This window comes from Ursus arctos, unplaced genomic scaffold (genome assembly GCF_023065955.2).
Source record: "Ursus arctos isolate Adak ecotype North America unplaced genomic scaffold, UrsArc2.0 scaffold_34, whole genome shotgun sequence".
NCBI lineage: Eukaryota > Metazoa > Chordata > Mammalia > Carnivora > Ursidae > Ursus > Ursus arctos.
Window position 1 is genome coordinate 25,929,863 of NW_026623030.1, and position 13,033 is coordinate 25,942,895.

The 13,033-nt window shown below is 56.4% G+C and overlaps 1 protein-coding gene across 10 annotated transcripts in view; it reads right to left on the bottom strand.

The window, feature by feature from the left end:
• Window positions 1-13,033, bottom strand: part of NCOR2 (nuclear receptor corepressor 2) — a 368,100-nt gene that overhangs the window by 94,502 nt on the left and 260,565 nt on the right. For all 10 annotated transcript variants that reach the window (XM_057305998.1, XM_057306005.1, XM_057306004.1 and 7 more), the window contains 2 exons: window positions 7,238-7,304; window positions 878-1,050 (listed from right to left, as the gene is read on the bottom strand). In XM_057305998.1, the coding sequence (XP_057161981.1) occupies window positions 878-1,050; window positions 7,238-7,304 (240 nt within the window). The remainder of the gene's footprint in view (window positions 1-877; window positions 1,051-7,237; window positions 7,305-13,033) is intronic.

Sequence of the window (13,033 nt, forward strand, 5' to 3'; positions counted from 1 at the left end):
CAACCACCCCAGAAGCAGAGTGTAGGCGTGAGGGAGGAAGGTGTAAAGGGGCCAAGCCTCTCATACCCGCTGGGACCGCCCCAGGCTGAGGGGTCCAGGGGAGGGCTTGGAGCCCCCACCCTGACCCAGGAATGCCACAGGGGCTCAGTCCCATCTTCTCTCCTAAGATGCCCCCAAAAGCCCAGCCCCACAGATCCCTGTTGAAATCCCAGCCCCACCTCTTCAGGACCAGTGCCTCAGTCTCCCCCCTGTAACAGGGGGATAGTGTGGTCCCCGGCTCCCAGAGCTGGGAGGGGGCATTCAGTGAGATGCGGACTGTGAGTGTCCAGGAAAGAACCGAAGTGCCATCATCACTGCTTGCTGCCCACCAGCCTATCCATGTAACAAAACCACAGCTACGTATCACCAAGCGCCTACTGTGCGCCGGGCCCTCCTACACAGGATCTCACACAATCCTCATGACCGCCACGTGAGACCAGCATCCTGATCCGGCTTCCAAGCCAGGCAGGCAGCCCTCTCGCCTCTGACCCACACCCAGGATCTCAAGCTCAGCTGCCTTCAGGGGACGCAGGCCACATAAATGAACGACGCTGGTAGGTACCAGCCCACGGCGCGCGGGAAGGAGAGCTTGCTCCACCAAAACATATTTAAGTTTCAAATAAGCATTAAGACCAAGCAGGCTCTGAGTGACTCATCCAAGGACCTCACGTGGCCCCTGTGTCGCCAGTGGAGCCCTGCTGCGCTTTCCGTTTCACACGAGCCACGGCTCTTCTGGTGACCCGCGTCCTTGAGGCACCGTGGAGGAACGGAGTGGTGGGCAGGTGGGAGAAGGAGGAATCCAGGAAGGGAGGAATTCAGGCTCCAGCCCCTGGCTCACCTCTGCATGCGCTCCTGCAGCTCGCGCTGCTTGCGGATCTCAGGGAACTGCTTCTCGTAGTACTCGCGCACCTTGCTCTCCTTGGCACGCCGCCGGGGGTTGTTCTCGATGCGCTCCACCTTCTTCTCCCAGGCCTCCATGAGCTGGTCATAGCGCTGGCAGAACTTCTGTTCCTGGGGGAGCACAGCAAGGGGAGCATCAATTAGCAGTTCGTTCTCCAACTGGACGCCAGCCCCCGCCCCCCGACTCTGGGCTCCCAGCCCGCTCTGCGTGGACGCACACAAGGTCACACAGACACACACAATCACACACATGGTCACACAGAGACCTGGGCAGACCCAGGCCCCAAGAAAACCCTCAGGCTTCCCTAAGGGCCCAGCTGCCTCCCTCCCAGGGATATGGGCCACCGGCCTGGCCTCCTTCTACAAAGGTCTCATCCAATACAAGAGCCACCAGCCACATGTGACCAAGTTCAGACTCTGGTCCCCCCAGACACATTTCTCTTGCTCCATAGCTGCATGCGGGAAGGGCGATCATCCAGAGTAGACAGCCATTTCCATCATGGAGGGAAGTTATGTTAGACAGTGAGGCTCTGGGGTGTCTGTCAGGTTTGGAGTGGCCCCCTAAAAAGCATCCTCTTTCTGAAAAGTTCCTCATTCCCTGGCCTCAGGTTCAGCCATGATCCCAGAACCAGGGAGTCTATGTGAAGTCCCGAGCAGCTCCCACCTCTACCACCTCTCCTGGACAAGGAAGTCCCTCTCTACGTCTCACCACAGTGCCACCTGCTGTTTGTCCCCCACCCAGCCAGGAACTAGCTGCCTGGCTTCCACATCTCCAAGGTGACCTGGACCTCGAGCAGGTGGGGAGCAATAAGCCGCCCGTAAGACCCCAATCTCCCCGTCTCTAACAGCTGTGCTGGACAGATGGCACGGTCTGGGAGTCTCGCTTGAACGCCCTCTCGATGTTTCAGCACAATGAGAAAACCCCTCTCTCATCCTCGTGATCAGACACCCCACCCCATCCTGCATTTCAGCCTGACTAAGGCAACCTGTGACCTTGGTCTTCAGCAAACGCAGCAGGGCAACAGTTCCCAAGGGGAGGTCAGGCCAGCTTTGACAAGGAGCGGAACCTGACCCCCAGCTCACAGGGATCCCACATGTATGTGAGCTGCTCCAAGAACCTGCTAGAGATCAGGACGTGGTTCCAGCAGCAGACAATAGCCACACCGTTCATGGCTCTGTGGTGCAGACAGCCCCCCACTGCACATGGGGACTGGGGCAGAGGACATCCGGCCTGTCACCATCACAGCACGGAACCCATCCCACCCTCATAGCTTCTGCCAGAGAGGCCGCAGTCTGATGGACAAAAGTGAGAAAATGTGTCAGATGGGAGGATGGGGAGAAAAGTTCAGCAAACCAGCAGAGGAAAATAATGCAGTTACTGGAGAAGACACACAGGGCCCGTGTCTACTGCACTGAGCACCTGAGGACAATACAATGTACTGCAGGAGGCGACAGCCCTCCCCGCGGAGCACGACCACTCAGCGGGGTCTCTGTGAGGTGGACGCACTGACCAGGGGAGGAAGCAACTCTCCCCCCTCAGGCTCTCACACACACACACACACACACACAAACACACACACACACGCGCGAGACGCTGGGGCAGAGCTAAGCCTGGGGGGGGGGGGGTGCCGGGAGCAAGTCTCTGCAGAGGACGAGGAGCAGGGCCACCATGCCCCTGCGACCGCTGTCTCTGTGTCTTATGAAGACGTGTCGCCCCCCACCTCTAGCTTGCCTACAGCCGGAGTTCACCCTCACCAGCCCCACCCCCAGCCCCGACACTGGCTGAATGTTCCTGAGTCACGTGCCAGGCACAGAGCAGCGTCCTTCCTGCAGGCAGACTCACCCGAACCCCGCACGGGCCACAACTACCATCCCTGTCGTCCAGGGTGGGACTCACAGCCCTGGCAGGTCAGCCCCCTGCCTGGTATTGCTCGGTGCAGGAGCAGGAGCCAGGATCCTGGCGCCAGCGGCCGACAGTGACTCTGACGACGTCCAATGCACCTGCTTGCCCCTTGTGTTTTTGGTGTCATACCCAAGAGTCTGCTGCCGAACCCAAGGTCATGAAGTGTCACTGCTGTGTTTCTCCGCAGGAACGTTACGGCTTCAGTTCTTGCATTTAGGCCTTCGACTGACTTGGAGTGGTGTTTGCGTCAGTTCCGGGAGGTGGGGGTTCAGCTGCACTCTGTGTGTGGATACCACGCACCATCCACTCAGGAGACCAGCCTTTCTCACTGAGTGGATTCGGATTCGGCCTCTTGTGAAAAACCACCCGGCCACAGGTTTGAAGGCTTATCCCGGTGCCTCCATTCTGTCCCACGGGTCTCTGTGTCTGTCCTGACGCCACCACCACACTGTTCTTACTACTGTAACTTTGTGATCCATTTTGAAATCAGATGCACAGGGTTGTTCTTCCAGCCCATAGGGACCGCAGGCCAGCCTGCAGCTGACAGTTTTGAGCGCCCACTGTATCTGGCGTCACCCTGAGCATACAGTGTGAGGCCTCCCTCAGTGACCCAACAAGGTGGGTGGTAATACCCTCACGGAACAGAGGAGGAAAGTGAGGGCAGACGTCAAATGATTTGCCCCAGACACCCAGCAGCACCAAGATTTGAAACCCTCCTGCCCTGCCGGGCGCCGCGTGACACACTCTGCACTCAGGGAGGCGAGGGGAGACGGGGCTCTCTGAACACTGGGAAGGCAGTGTCAGGCCAAGAGAAGGGAGTAAAGGAGGATGGTGTCGGAGAAGGGCAGCTGCAGCCAGCTGGCCAGGGGAGCTGGCCTCTGTGGTCACCTCCCGACCCGCAGGGAGGGCACGGCCTTCTGCAGGAGCCCTGCAGGGCTCAGCCAGACAGGGCTCCCAGAACCTGCACAATGCTCTCCACAAGGGCTGTCCTGAGCACTGGGGCTGCCGGCCTCCCCCGCCTGGTATTCCTGCGAGAGGAGGGAGACAGGTTGCAACTCTCCCCGCCCCCGGCCTACCCAGCGCTCAGGCTGCAGAAGCCAGCCATGGATGCTGGGGTGGGTCTGGGAAAAGCCCCAACTCGGAAAGCGGGAAAACTCAGAGGTGCGGGGGATGGAAGAGGGATGAGCAAATCTTCAGCTCTAAATGCATGTAAATGACAAGGTGGGTGGGGACAAGCCAGGGAAAGCAGAAAGGCAGGCTATGCTGAAAATAAGCCAGTGCCCACTGTGGTAGGCTGAAAGATGACCCCCAGAACCTATAGATTATTTGACCTTATTTGACAAAGCACCTGAGATGAGGTCGTCCTGGATTAGGGTGAGCTCTGAACCATGTAATCAGGTGTCCACGTGAGAGAAGAGACGGGGAGATGGCCCTGTGGATACAGAGGCTGAGACCAGAGGGACATGACCACGGCCCAGGGATGCCTGGGGCTCCCCAGCGCTGGGAGAAGCAGAAGATCCACCCTAGAGCCTGTGGTGGGAGCACAGTCTTGCCCACACCTTGACTTTGGACTCCTGTCCTCTGGAGCCATCAGAGAATACATTTCTGTTGTCTTCAGCAGCCTGGCTTGGGATCATTTACGGCAGCCTCAGGCAACAGGGACACCTACACTCCATGCTGGGCACACCTCCTGGCTGTCCCATTCCACAAGGCCACCATCGCTGTCACATGCACCCCCTTCACCAAGCACTGCTCTCAACCCTCCGGCAGCAAGGATGGGCCTCAAAACTCACTGCATCCCACCCCATTTCGAAGAGGAGGAAAAGTGAGGCTCACGGCGAGACACCGCTTCCCAGATCACACCGAGCAGGCCACGGTGGGTGGGGTGAACCTGAGCCCCTGTATGCACAGTACGGCCTTACCCCCACCCCACCCCCAAGGCTCGCCTCCCAGGGGGCTGAGCTCAGCTCCCCAGGGAAGGCAGGGCGGCCTGAGAGGCTCGTGTTGGTGGACCTCTGGGGGCAAAGCCTTGGCTCTCTGGGCAAGGCACAAGTGCAAGCAGTATGGACAGCTGACTTGTGGTCCCCAGAACCTCTAAGGAGTGGTCTGAAGGGGGCTGGCTCACGGCTGGAGCAGGGCATACAGAGCTGAGGTGTGGAGGGTCATCTGGACCAAGACCCCTCCCCTTCCTTGCTGAAAATAATGCATTGAGGGCTTTGGGCTCATTACAAAAGAACACAAAATCATTCCGAATGCTCTCCCATTGCAGCTTAGGGGCCTCTCTTAAGATGGCTCAGCCTGGCTTCAGAGACACCCCGAATTTCTTATTAGTCTCCAGCTGCGCTATCTTTAAATAAGCCCATTTTCCCCTCCACCTCCTCAAGGGACCCCCGAGCGACTACACGGATCCCTCTAAAATGTACATTAGAGTTTCTTCCTCCCGCCCCAAGTGAACCCCATCCCCAGACAGGGTAACAGGGGACACAAATGTGGCCGAGGCTGGAAGATCACAGGGAATGGCTGCTCATTCTTCGGTGTGGTGATGACAGAACTTCCTATCCTCTCAAGAGACAGGTGCAGAGGCGCTAGGGAGAAGGGTCCAGGTGCCTGCACCCACTTCCTACCAGTTCGACGACATTCACACACACGTGCACACAGCGAAGAAGTGTTAGCCGTGACCAATTCTACACAGTGGAAATAGAGGTATTCACTGTATTCTGTCAAATTTCCTGTTTGACTGAAAATTCTCATAACAAAGACTCCACACTGTTTACTAAAAATGCACTTAAAAGAATAAATTAAGGGTCCCACTGCATTCAGAATAAAATCTGAATGCTCCATCCTGGTTGGAGGCAAATGTGTCTAAGTGATCTGGCTCCCATGCCATTTACGTCAGCCGCGACCCCCAACTCAGGCACAGCACTCCAGACTTGCCTGCTACATTCTGCCCTGTCCTACCCAAGCTGGTTCCAACCTCAGGGCCTTTGTACTTGCTGTGCCCTCTGCCTGATACTCCAGACTTCCACACAGCTGGTGCTTCCTTGTCATTCCCACTTCCCTACTGAGGTCACCACCCAGGACATGCAGAGTGTCCCCTCCACACAGCACTTCTCACTGTGTCTCCTCTGCTCAGCCACTGTACCAGGCTTACAGCAGGTCCTGGCTGTATATTTAACTCAATGAATAAGATGGGACGCCCACTTTCAAGAGCCCCATACACTCCATCTCTGCTCACCATCCAGTCAATCTGGGGGTCTGAGGAAGCTGAGAAAGGAAGGGTGAGAAGCCCACCACTTCTCACCCCATGGACCTCTGGGGTCCGAGTGGATCTGCCAGCTTCCCAGGTACCCAGCATCTGTGCCAGAAGTGTCTCCTCTCTTCCAGGACCCAACTGAGGTCTGGAGCCAGACCGGGGTGGGTTCAGAAACTGGTTCAGAGGGACCATGCCCTCAAACGGTCTAATCGGAGCTCTGGTGAGATGGTCTGAGAAAGGACAGCTCTGCCTTTGGCTCTAGAAGACTCAGATGGGCTGCAGGAATTCAGGCCCCACAGAGAAACCTGTCTGTCAATGTGCTAACATACAGAGTTGGAAAGAAAAAGTGATAGAAATGAAGGTAAAATGGGATCAAATCACTCCTGTACTCCACCCAAAGGACTTTTTCAGCCACAAGTTCCTGTACTGTTTAAGCTCATCTGAGCCAGCTCTTCCCTCACGGCGGAAAGAGTACTAACGAGTGACTTCCCTTCCATCTCTGGGCCCTAACCCCACCCCCCACTGAATCAGTGATGTAAACAGCCACCCTGAACCACAGCTGCACGTGTTCCCTCACACACTCTCTCTCCGCCTTGGGCCCGTTTCCAGGATGAGAGGCCAGAGCATGTGGCCTGATGCAGGAGTCGCACCCCTGACGGTCGTGACGCAGCCGCGGCCCGCTGGAGCAAGCGAGGGAGGCCTCACTGCTTCTGGACGCCCTCGTTTTCCTGAGCTGGGAAAACCTCATCTCTAAGGCGCTCCCCGCAGTCACTGCCACCAGCACATGGCCCACCCCCACCTCTTCCAACAAACCTCTCTCTTCCTGCCTGGAAAGCCCACGGGTCTTCTCACAAGCAACCAATTTGCCGGGCCAACATACTGCTTTCTCCCTTTCCAGGCTGGAAAAGGAGCAGCAGAATTCCAGACCCCGGGCCTCTGTCGGGCCCCAGGCCCCAGTTTCACTAAAGCAGCTGCCACCCCTTCCCGTTTCCCCCGCCGTCCCTGGCCTTTCTCCACAGGCTACAGAGACAGCTGCAGGCCAGGAGGTCCCGTGGGCACAGCCTGAAGTGGCCTGGACTGCCTGGACTCTCCAGGAAGCCTGGCCCAGGGGAGCGACCGGGGAGATTCCGGTGATGGCTTACCCATTGTTTCCGAGCGTGGTTCCTCCGCTTGAAGTACAAGATTAACTTCTTCCGCATCGCCTGGTTTCTAAGCGGGAGGAAAACAGCACGTGGGGCAGGTCAGTAATGCAGGGCTCAGACAGACTGCCCTTCACTGAGCTGTTTCCTAAGAGCAAGCCCTACGTTTGCCCCGTTACTGGATCTCGGGGAGCTGAGAGACACCCGTAGCCCCCAGAGGGAGCCAGGACCTGCTAATGTGTGTCCTTCCTCTCCCCCAACGAGGTGCCCCCCCACATTTAGACCGAGCTAGTGTGCAGAAGAGGGGTTCCCGGGGGGGTGGGGTGTCGGTGTTTCCCATCCTCCCCTTGAGCTGCCATCCTCTGCCACACACGCCCAGGATCCCTTCTGGAAAACTAGCCACAAAGAAACATCCACAGACTCAGATAAGGAACGTGGGCCAGAGAGACCAAGACCCTGAGAGCTGTGGTCACCCAGAGACAGGTGTCCCCCAGCCGGCTCCAACCAAGCAGCGCACTCTGGCCTCCAGGCACCCCGACCTGTAGCAGGTGGAAGTCCCCTAGGTCGGGAGGCACAGGCGGGCAGCAGTCAGCAAGGCGGGACTCCTCAGGAGGCCCCCTTTCCCTCAGCCCCTCCCCACGGCTTCCCCACACAAGTGAGTGCTACAACCGATGCCTGGGTGGGCCTGGGGGGTCAGGCAAGGCCTCGGGAGCCTGGGGAGACCCAGAACTTGCTCACCCCGACCCAGGCATGCAGCGGCACCAGCTTCTCTAGGGAGGGGTGCTCTGACTTCCTCATGTTCCCAGCAGTATGCAAACCCCACAAAAAGCTTACAAACCATACCCCATCCAGCCTCCAGGAGGTTCCACGGCCCACCCAGGACCCCAACCTCAGGAAAAGGGCCAAGGTGGTGGGAATCCCCAGGCCCTGATGGACAGGCAAAGCTCCCCCAACACACGCCTCAGCGGGGCTAAAGGGGCTGGAAACAATCTGACACAGGTACCCCATGGAAAGTCACTCTCAGCCTCCAGGCCCCCACAGACAGACACCACCTCCTCAGAAGGCCGCACTGCCAGGCCCAGCTGTCCTCAGGTCTGCCACCATGCTTCTGTCCCCGGCCAAACAAGTGTCCCCCAACCCCCAGTGATGTCCATCAGGAAGATGGCATCCTCACTACCTGGCCTCAGGTTCAGGAACACTAACAAGCCTGCACGGCCCCTCTTAATTAGGAGGGAAAGGCCACAGTGAAAGTGTGGGCAGCATCCCCTTTCTGGAACCTCCCATGGACCCCAGCAGGGTTCCAAGCCCTGTCCACTCTCCACTTCCCCACAAGTGAACACCACGCCACTTCTAGGAGGGTCCGGGGGTGGGGAGGAAATCCCTGCCTCCTGGGGTCATTCTGGCCTCAAATTAGCCAGGGCCTCCCCACCAACACTGGCCTCCCCTGCCCTGTCCCCGACAGGGTGGCACTGGGGTCCTCAGTCACACAGGCTGAGACGAGAACACTTTGTTTCATGACGAGGTGTTTTAGCAACCTGAGAGGGCCTCCCAGCCTCAACATCCTTATCTGAAAAATGGGCACAATAACATCATGTTTTCATGTCCTCGGTCATTCAACAGATGTTTACTAAGCACCTACTATGTGCAGGCATTCTTCGAGGCACTGGCGACACAGCCTTGAGCACAGCAGAGTCCCCAGACCCTCATGGAGGTGATGCTTAGAGGGGCCACACAGACAATAAGCAAGATAATCCAGATAATCCTGGATTCAGAAACTTAAACAGGGTGGTGGGGCAGTGACTAGGCGGGAGGCGAGGGTGTAGCTATTTTAGATGCAGTGATGCAGAAAAGTCTCTCAGAGAGGGCCCCGGGCCGAGAACCAGATCAGCAGAAGGACCCAGCTGTGGAAAGAAGCGGAGGGAAGGGCACTCCAGGCAGAGGACTGCAAGTACAAAGGCCCTGAGGTGGGAACAAACTCTGAGTACTTCAAGGACAGTCAGAAGGCCCATGTGGCTGGAGAGCACGGAGGAGGGGCGGAGGGGGCGGGAGGCAGGAGAGGAGCAAGGCTGGCAGGGCTGGCTGTTCGAGGCCTTGGTTTGGGCAGAGTGAAGGGTCTGGGCTTTTAAAAAGACGGACAGAGCTGAGAAGGCCGAGAAGCAAGGACAGCCCAGAGCAGTGAGCCCGGGAGCTCCAAGGTCTTGTTCCTCACATGATTCTCCAACAACAAGAAAGCTATTTCTCTCAAAGGATAAGAAAAAAGAAAAGGAAAGAAAAAAATTAAAAGACCCCGCCTGTGCCACGGCCGGCCAGAGCTGGGAGACGCAGAGCAGCACGGTAAGTTACACCGGCACTCGACTGCACCCCAAAGGACAGAAAAAGTGTCCAGGAGGCCGCACAGATATAAATAAATGACTGAGTAAATAAATAACGAGAAGGAGCAAACGTTCCTTACAGAATTTCAATTAATAAGGGCACAAGGAAGGGGAAACGGACAAGCAGCACGAGAACTCGTCAGCCGGGACCGCTGCAGAAGAGCCGCATGGGAACGGCACGAGAACTGGCCACACTTCGAGGAAAAACAGGACATTTGCGTAGCATCGAGGTCTCTTTCCCCAAAGAGTCTCTAGTCACTTGTGACTTATGTCCACAAATTTGGTGGTATTGTCCCGGCGGGAGGCGCAGACTGGATCTGTGACGTGCTCCTAAAGCACCGAGCACAGGGGGCAAGACAGCAGTGCAGGGGGGTGACAGCAGCCCTGAGGGGTCCCGATGGGAAGGGCGGCTCCTCACGTCTGTGGGGCTCTTCCCTCAAATCCACACCTGGCCCCTATGTGAGAAAGCACCAGGAAAACCCAAATCGAGGGACATTCTACCAAATCCCTGACCACAACTCTTCAAAACGGTCAGGAACATCAAGGGAAAATGGAGAAACTGTCACCTGGGTACCAGGGAGACATGAGGACAAAGTGCAAAATGGGAACCTGCAATCAGATCCCGCACCAGAAAACAGACATGAGTGGAAAAACTAGAAAAATCCAAAGAAAGTCTCTGGGTTGGCACAGAGCACTGTCCCACCGTCACTTCCTTAGTTCTGATTAGAGTAGCCTCACTTCTGTAAGATGTTCGTATTAGGGGACACTGGGTGGAGGATATAGAGGAAATTCTCTGTACTATCTTTGCCACTCTTCTGTAAATCCAGCTTAAAAAAAAAAAAAAGATTTCATTTATTTATTTATTTAGAGAAAAAGAGAGAGTGCGTGAGCAGACAGAGGGGCAAAGGGAGAGAATCCCAAGCAGGCTCCACGCTCAGCAGAGGGGGTCGATCTCTGAGACCATGACCTGAGCGGAAATCAAGAGTCGGATGCTTAACCGACTGAGCCACCTAGGTGCCCCTAAATCTTAAGCTATTTTAAAATAAATACTTAGAAAAAAAAAAAAAAAACAGGGTCATGATCTATGATGAAACGTCATAGTGAGACCAAATACAGTTTACTTTAGAGTTTGCAGGGGGCATGGTGTATGTGATGCATTGAAATGTGTCTCCCCCTCAATGATGCTGGGAGTCCCAACCCCCCGTACCCCAGAATACAACCCGATTTAAAAACCGGGTCTTTATAGAGGTCATCGAGTTAGCATGCGGTCATGAGGGTGGCATCCTTATAAAAAGGTGAAGCGCAGACTTGGAGCTGGACACACAGGCAGGATGACACGAGAAGACAGAGACAGGAGACAGTGGAGTGTCTACAAGCCAAGGGATGCCCAGGAAGCCAGCAAACATCAGAAGCTGGGAACGGCACGGAAGGCTCCTCCCCCGGAGAGACCAGGGCCCCGTCACCCTTTCATTCCCGACTGCTGGCCTCCAGAGTTGGGAGGGGCTAAGCTGCTGTGGTTTCCAGCCACTCGGTTTGGGGTAACCTGACCCTGTCACCCAAGAAGGTGGACACAGCCAAGGCCAGTCCTTTCCAGCAGCGGTGCCGTGGCTGCGCCCTGGGACGGACGCAGCGAGGACACAGGCTCTTGGGGGTGAGGTGACTCCCACAGCCACCGCTTCACCGCAGCCACTGCAGGGCAGTTCTCCCCGGCGGATCCGACTTTCCTTCCAAAGCAAGCACCGTGCCTGACGCCCAGAGGCAGCCACTGACTGCCAAAGAGGACAAATGTCGAGTCGGCAGGTTGCAAACGGGCACAGTCCACCCAGCAGAGCCAGCAGGTTAGAGCGTTGTGTTTGGACTACCGTGCTTTCTAAAAAATCTGAAGTTGCTGCCAGTACTGAAAACCAGAAGCTGTTGCGTAAAAAGCTGAACTTAAAGCTTCTTTTAAAAGATCAGGCAGTCTGGCACAGCCCCTCACGGCCACAGGCTGGGGACAGGCCCGACCACCCCTTTACAAGGATGATGAGCTCACCATTCCCATAGTCCCCGCCACTCCCTACCACCTCCCGCCAGCCCTCCCCAGTCTACCTTTCCTTCTCGGCCCCGTGGGCATGGATCTGGTTGCAATCCCCTAGACATCTGGCTTAGGGTGTCCACTTGCTCAACATTCTTCTGGCAAACATTTTTGGAGTGTTTATTTTGTCCCAAGAAATGTTTTGGTATTAGAGATGCAAATAGCTTACTGCAGACAAATCTTTTCTGCTGTGATTTTTTTTTCTGGCAAAAATAGGGAACACAGTCTCCAATAAGAGGGCTCTAGAAGGGCTGACAAACCAGAACATGACAGGTTTGCCAGTGGAGGCATTTATAGGGGTGCAAAGGATATCTGTCATCTCCTGGAGAAGTCAGAGTTTACAAAAGCACAACCTGTGAGGAAACACAGGCCTCGTCATCAGGTGCTGAATCCAGGAGGAGATACGAAAACGAGGAGGGAGTGATAAGGGGCTGGAACCTCTGTGAAGATCCAAGAGAGTCTGGCCAGGCCCTGGGACCTACAGTGTTCTAAAACAGGAAAACTTGGGGGCAATCAGGGGAGGCTTCCCGGAAGTAGAGAGATTTGAGCTGAGGCTTGGGAGAAGCAGAGCAATAGGGTGGGCAGAGGGAAATGAGAGCACTGAGTTCCAGGGAAGCCAGGGTGATGGTGGATTTAGAGGGGGTGAGGAGGGGCGTTCAGGGACAGCCAGACCCCCAGCTGCTGGGGAAGAGTAAGACAGAGGAGGCCGGCCTGAGCGGGACTCTTAACACCTTGAAAAGAGCCTGTCTGACAGGGTGGCTGATGGTCTGAAACCTGCTTACAGGCAGGCAAAGTGACTTGCCCAAGGCCACCAGGCTAGCAAGGGGCAGAGCCCCAACTGGAGGCCCAGGAGAGGTAACAGGGTGGGTGTGCAGATCCGGTGGGCCTAGGAGTTTGGCTGTATGACCCGAGCAAAGTTACTTAACATCTCTGAACCTCCAGAGCAAGCCCACAAAAACCTGTCATAGCAACCTGGATCCCAGGTGCCCTTCCCGCCTGCACAGCTCTAGGGCTGACGGCTGCAGTCAGCCAACCCCCAAGTGAGGCAGCAGGTGGGAAGAAGGCAGACATCAAGACAAGAAAAGCAGGGAGCGGAGAGACCACCAGGAACCAGCAGGCTTGCAGGCCCCAGGAAGGTTAAGAGGAGCAAGGGCAGGGCCCGGGTTGTAACACCAGAGGAGGGTGTGGAAGGGAAGGGCTCGGCCATGGCAGAGCACACAGGAGCAGCAGCTGTCCCTGGGCACCAACCCCAGACCCATTCAGGGAATGACAGGGGTCTTCGTGAAGGCGGTGAATTCCCCGGAGAGCTCTCCTGGCAGGTCCCTTCACGGAGGGTCCATTTAGTCCACCTCA